At 44.9% G+C, this 6,870-nt stretch overlaps 1 protein-coding gene across 2 annotated transcripts; it reads right to left on the bottom strand.

Moving 5' to 3' along the window:
* Positions 1 to 2,461: 2,461 nt before the first annotated feature.
* LOC147904746 (WUSCHEL-related homeobox 11-like) lies at positions 2,462 to 5,272 on the bottom strand. Of its 2 annotated transcripts, none has more exons than XM_087395328.1 (5): positions 4,419 to 5,272; positions 3,740 to 4,264; positions 3,415 to 3,610; positions 3,092 to 3,235; positions 2,462 to 2,972 (listed from the first exon to the last, which is right to left on the bottom strand). In XM_087395328.1, the coding sequence occupies exons 1-4, from the start codon at positions 4,711 to 4,713 to the stop codon at positions 3,184 to 3,186; spliced, it is 1,068 nt and encodes a 355-aa protein (XP_087251454.1). In that variant the 5' UTR covers positions 4,714 to 5,272; the 3' UTR covers positions 2,462 to 2,972; positions 3,092 to 3,183. The 2 variants fall into 2 exon arrangements, with proteins under 2 accessions (XP_087251454.1, XP_087251452.1); XM_087395326.1 differs by having other exon boundaries at positions 3,782 to 4,264.
* Positions 5,273 to 6,870: the final 1,598 nt, after the last annotated feature.

Genomic DNA, 6,870 nt, shown 5'->3' with positions numbered 1-6,870 from the left:
ATCTCCCATTGCAAGGGCTTTCAACGCGTACTGGAGGATCACTCTTGAGATAGTGACAAAGACTTCGATAAGTACAGGTTGTTGATCAGTGGAGGTGATCACAAAGCTTCTCCAACCAATCCCACTTGCATGATGCTAGAAGGACCAAGTTCAGGGTGTTGATCAGTGGAGGTACCTGGCCTGCTTTGATAGCAAGTACTACTGGACTAAGTTTCTAGAGTAATATACTTTATTGGAGATTTCAATAGATTGCTATGGGATGGTTGTTTGTATAGAAATCCTCTGTTGATTGGAGATTGAAGGGTAAAAGCCTCCAGTACAGACAAAGGGGATCACCCACTGCAAAGGCTTTTGATGCCTACTAGAGGATCACACTTGAGCTTAGTGACATAGACTTTGACTAGTTCGAGGTGATCACAAAGCTTCTCCAGACTCCAACCAAACCCAGTTGCATGATGCTAGAAGGACCAAGTGGTGATCATGTCAGAGCCTTACAGGTTGGATCTAAAAGGATCAAGGAAGGACAACTGTGCCCATGGAGGACCAGTGTCTGCCAATTTTATTTCCAAAGACCGTTGGAGGGATTCCTACCAATTGGGATCAATGTGGAGCAGCCACAAGGATCTCACTATAAAGGGAATCAAGGACTATGACATAGATGCTGCTGATTCAATGTCCGGATCAAACAGAACTGGATGGATCTGTTGGTACCTAGGTATTTTAAAGGCTCCAAAGTGTTCATGACTTGAACCAATGATTGTACGAGTGTTCCAGACTAGATCAGTAGTTCATGTACAATGCAGCGCACACCTACAGATACTGGAGGTTTGAGTTCATGGACCAAATGATGAAGGCATCTTCAACTTGTTCCTAAAAGCTTCTACAAGGGACCTGATGGAGCAGTTCTTCGACATAGTGGGTACCGGATCACAGTGTGTCAATGAGAGGGGGTGTTGGATAAATAGGTCCAAATCAGGAGTCCATCGGGCCTTGAAACCTGTAGAAATATGGGTGAACATGGTAACATATGGGCATGTGTAGGAGTGGGAAAAACTGCCATTTGGGCAGTAGCCAGGCTGTCCTGCGGCAGGGTCGGGTCAGTGGAAGTCTGCCACATCGCAAAATAAGCCAGTAGCAGCAAGTTATGAACAGACTAGGTCTGCCCAGTCTGTGGACAGGTCAGCTGAAGCAGAGATCTGATCGGCCAGACAGAGGGCTTGTAGCCCTATAAAAAGGGCCCTCCAACAACAGTTCAGACTGCAGGAGCTTTGGGCCCTCCAGGAGCTCGAACAGAGCAGATCTACCCCAGCATAGCAGAGCCATAGAGTGGAGCAAGGAGGGTGAGCAGGAGGACCACCTAGGAGGTTCAGCAAACAGAGCCCGAGTTTGGTGTCCTACCTCAGCATATGCTTGTTGCAGTGTTAGACGATGGTACAGATTTGACAGGTTCTGTACATGGTTTTGACATCTAAATATGAGATTGTTTTGTTATGTACATCTCCATGTACTCTCTCCACATAAGAAGTGTTCTCTTTCTATACATGCATCCACACGGAGTGAGTTGATATTTGAAGCAATGTTTGTGCGATCTCTCCCATAAATCCATTTCTGTTGCACAAAAGTTGGCTGGAGCAAGTGACTCCACTCTCTCACACCCAACATCCCCAGGATATACCCCCTTCCAGACACCAGCACCATACCCAACATTGGACTTCTGAAGTCTCATGCACACATGTACTACTTCACAAGGTGCGACACTCTCATCAATATTGCAGTACCCAATGCCACCTATGCCAAATTTTTGTGGTTGGTTCCCATCCTACTCTGTCATTGTTGCCTACTCCACACTTTCCCCTTCCAAGGATTGAGTATTTTCAGGGAGCAGCCCAGACTCTGAGCACGATGGTACAAACTAGAGCACAACATTTAGTGTTCTTGCTCCATGACTCCTGGTTATGATTTCACCACAAGCTTCTACAGCCCCTCCCACTTCTCCAAACAAAAGTGATACGGACGCAGCCAGCTGCCAATCCTCCTCTTCACAATTCACATTAAACAACCTTTCCTAGGTCTCACGCTTTGCAGTTTGAGTTGCAGTGACAGACACAACTGTTCCCTTTCAATAAAGAGTTGCCAAATCCAGCTTGAAGAGCACAGATGCTTCCCCTAGCCTGGCTCTCTAGAAGGGCAATCACTGAGGACTGATACAATCTCTTGCAAAATACACACTCCTCCAGCATAAAAAATTTGTCCTTCAGCACTCAGAACTGCACATACATCTCATCCAAGACCTTTGGACGGAAGTAGTAGATTACATTTATGAACCATGCTAAAGTAATATCCCCTGATATGACAAAAGACAACTTTTCACCGTAACAAATGTAGTGTCTTTTCCCAATTTGGATGTGTACTGAATTCAATTCACCTACATTAGAAGAAACTGTTTTCATGTGCCATGAGTGTGAGATGTGGTATATTTCTGCATTGAACAGTGTCTTAAAAGTAACTTCTAAATGCGATTTACAACGTGTGCCAGGCATACCTTTGCTACAGCCCACACAACCCGATCCCCAGAGGGAGGTGCAATTTTCATCTGATACAGATGGAGTTGACGTCCTTTTTAAAAAAAGTTTAAAGAAACACCTCTTTATCACTCAGATAGCGTATTGTTTGCTGCGTGTCACCAAATGGAGTCAGAGTAACTTATCCAGAAACTGGCTGAAAAACTTTGAGCCAGATGATCACAGAAAAGCAGCAGCAAAACTTTGCCATTGGCTGATTTTTTTTTTCAACCAGGTTCACTTGATTCCGAGCCAGCGAGGCTGTGTTGCTAGCAATTCTGAAAAAACTGCCAGGGATATAAAAAAAAGACCAAGCAACGTTTCCTTTTATGGGAGTACAAAATTTCTGGTAGCACCCGAGCTACTGAAGATTACGTGTTGCAAGGTAGAACGAGTCCAAAAATGTAATCACTGCAAACACAGGATTCTTGTGAGTCTACAGACCAAAGTTGGCAAATGGATGTTGTCACTCCTGTTTAGCACAACCTGCAATTCTGTTATATCATCACGAACATAGAGACAAAACAGACCTGATACAGTGGAATATACATCTATGCTGTCTCAGCTCTGCTCCCCACTTTCTCATGTCAGGATGGTACATTATGTATCTCTACATAGAGTGCTACTGGTCTGAACCCATATCTGGACCTATCTGACCGACACCTTTGTCAAGTCTGCATATACATATTACCAAAGTATGTAACTATTTGGCCAGTTAGAAAACTTCACGAGGAAAGTTAGAAAAGCTGATCAGAATAGCTCCTCAGAAAAACGAGACATGTAGCCTCACAAACAGTGTTTGGCTCGTTTTGCAGACTGAAAGATGATTACTTCAGATGTATGACATACTCACTTGACAAGGGTATAACTCTCCCCCGCGTGTAGAGGACTAATGGTGAATCCCGTTTCATCTGTAGGAACAATCTGTCTTTGAGAATCCAATAGCACGGCTCCCTCACCAAAACTGCCTTTAAAGTCTAGTACTCCAGAAGGAACTTCCCAAGGCTTGCCATCAATCAATACCACAATGGTGCCGAAATCGCTTTCACCTGCCGTACAAACCCCATCCAACCATCAAATGATGATTCGAACAATGGATGACCACCTTTTAATGGCATGCAAGACCAGAAAAGACTATGATAGCGGCTTTATTGCGATTGCGAGCAATGGCAACTTACTTCTTTGGATGAACCCTTCATCACACTCGGTTGGAACATCACCTTGATTATGAAATAGCGTTGAATGGGCACCATCAAGACGTTCGAAGATATGGTTTGCTGTATTGGGCTTCTCATCAATGCCACCAAAGCTTCCGTCAAAAGCAAATGAATGAATTGCACTTCTCCCAAACCCCTGGTTGTCTTGTGACGTATCGATTGCAACTCTTTTGTCCTTCCTTGACTCAACCTCATCCGTATCCACTTCAGACTCTGCATCTTTCTGGGTGACTGAATGTTGCTTCCTCTTTGCTCGAGCTTTCCTATTCTGAAACCAGTTGTAAACATTTGTTTCAGATAACGGTCCATGCTGACCTAGTTCCGCGGTTATCTCCTTGATTTTCTGCTTACTGGGTGTACCATTGCATTTCTCAAACAGATTCTCGAGAATTTGAAGTTGGATCTGGCTAGGGGTCCAACGCTGCCGTCCGCTGGATCTGGCACCCAACACTGGATCGAATGGAAGTTGTTGTCCCACCATCACGCCTGTAAGGCAATCGAAGCATTCCACTGCGCAAATCAGCCTACGACGACTCATGAAACGATATATCGTGTACACGAAACAAGATCCCTCGAGCTGGTTTAGTGAGATGTACGATAAAATCAAGTAAAACCAAAAGAAACAAGGTTAAGGACAAACTTGGCATTATAGCCTGCTGTGCCATGACTGCCTTGTGCATCTCCACGAGCTGGCTGCAGATTGTGGCATAGACCGAAATTTGACGTCGAAGCGTCTCCATTTGTTCATCCGTCATGACTCGGCCATATTTTAGAAGGTAAACAGGTTGCGGCAGTGGACTCTCAGCAGGCGATGTCAATGCTGGAGGCGCGACGAGACCGCTTTGGCCATTAGGCAATGCCTGCGCCTCCGGCGGTGCTCCCAGCACGGTCCCCCCAGTGTTTTCAACCTTCACGTCGGGCTCCATTGTATTCATGAGGGAGTGAGCACACTATGTACTACAGGACGAACTTTGTTTTGAGAGGAAAAAGCTAATTGAGAAACAGGGCCGATGGGTCTCCAGAATGCGGCGAATGGTCAGCAAGAAAAATTTGGCTTGCGGTGAATACGACTGATGGGACAAAATAGCAAAATCGGAGTGGGTTTAACTCACAGGAAACGTGTATTTGGGGTGAGGAAGTGGGGAGGAGCAGCAGGGATGAAAGAAATAAGTCCGATTATCTTAATGTGCAAAGCCATTCATTGTTTGTTGATGATGGAAGGCGAGGCGAAGCAAGCAGCTACAGGTGCGGCTACTGCTACTCTTCTCTCGCGCGCGCGCTGTGTGTATGTGTGACTGTAGTTCAGGGGACGAAACGAAAACACGAAGCGGGAAGCGGAGAGGGAGAGAAAGCAGGAAGAGGCAAAGAGGGGGGGAGGTTGGGGTTGGGAGAGGAATAGAAAGAGGGAGGAGGAAGAGCGGGGATGGGGGCGGCAACCAAGCAACATAATGAGGCGAAGCACTCGCTATTCCTCCTCCTCCTCCTCCTTCCATTTTCTTCTCATCTCCACCACACCACAATCGCTCACCCCTCTCTCTCACACAACTCACAACACAACACTATCACTACCTCCTCTTTGCTCCTCTTACAATCCTCCTCTCTTTTCCCTCACACATTCGCATTTGTATCTGCTCATGTATGTATCTTCACATGCAATACATATATATATATATATATAATTACATATATACACACACTCTCTCTCTCTTATATAAATACATATATACATACATTTATGTAAAAATCACACACATACATAAATATATATATTATGGATTCCCACAAACACATTGGGATTTTTGAACATGCTAACACTAGTTTTATGTATGTGTGTGTGTTTTCTTCCTGTTACACACTTTAACAAAAAGTTTTGACACATAGAGCTTAGGAAATGCTACCACAAGCCACTTGAGTCCTTAGACTACCACCCTAGACTCAGACCAACATGGGCTCTTGGACTGCCACTCTTGAAGTACCACAGGCTCTTGGACTACCATCCTTGGACTCATAGACTACCATGCTACTCCAAGTTGGACTCTTGGACTACCACAAGCTCTTACACTATGCTATGTGCCACCATTCTCTTGGATTACAACCCTTAGACTCTTGGACTTTTATGGAACTACCACACATATAAACGAGCTCTTAGACTCTTGGACATGCACACAAAAACACACACATGATCTCTATGGTAAGAGTTTGCAAGTCCCACCGAAGGTAGGTCATACAACTTGTAGAAGCCCCCCCCCAACACACACACACACATGTGCACGCCCACACACACAGAGTTTCCTCAAAGGATGACCCCACTTTGTGTCTACCATGCACACTCCAACCTTCATCCAAGACCTCCCCCCTTTCAAGTATTAATCCTCCATCTCTCTTTAGTCTTGAGAAGCACCACACACTAACCTACAAGACCTTTCAACCACTCCCCACAAGGTGATATGGCTAGCATTTACTGATGATCTTGTTACCAAGGGTTGGGATCAACTATTATTGAACGTTGGCCGTTAGATCATTCCACTTTCTTTCACAAAATTGAAATCTCATGGACCTCTCCTACAATGGCAATTGCAAGGGTACAAGGCCATCATTTGATGAAGAATGCCGACATGTCCTCCTAAAACAAAGTCTACTCTCTATATGCCTCCCCTTGCCCTTAATACTGGACAAGAAGGTGTTTGAGTTTACCCTTTCCCAAAATGAAATGGGCTCACGGTCACCACCACACCTCCCTAGGCCTATTTTGTACTTCCTTATTATTGACTTTAATCATGCAATATGATGCAATGACAAGCCTAGGGCAAGACTCTAGTTCATCATGCCTATGATGCAAGCATCAACCTTACATAAGTCCATCATCTTTTCAAGGCTAAGTTGTCTCCTATGTGGCCATGTTCTCTCAACCAACTTGAAACCTTCATGATGGGTGCATGGGGATTGTGGATTTGTTAGCCTGCAAGGTACAAGCGATCGGTGTTATAAATGTTCCATGTAAGAGCAAACGAATGCACATGCCCACTCCTTTGCATAGTCACATTGAAGCCATAAGGGATACTCTAAGGACATGACCAAAGATCACAAGATGG

Source organism: Dipteris shenzhenensis, chromosome 2, assembly GCF_047967505.1.
Source record: "Dipteris shenzhenensis isolate YYH24624 ecotype China chromosome 2, Dip_SZ_1.0, whole genome shotgun sequence".
Classification (NCBI taxonomy): domain Eukaryota; kingdom Viridiplantae; phylum Streptophyta; class Polypodiopsida; order Gleicheniales; family Dipteridaceae; genus Dipteris; species Dipteris shenzhenensis.
This window is presented reverse-complemented; position numbering and strand designations above follow the sequence as displayed.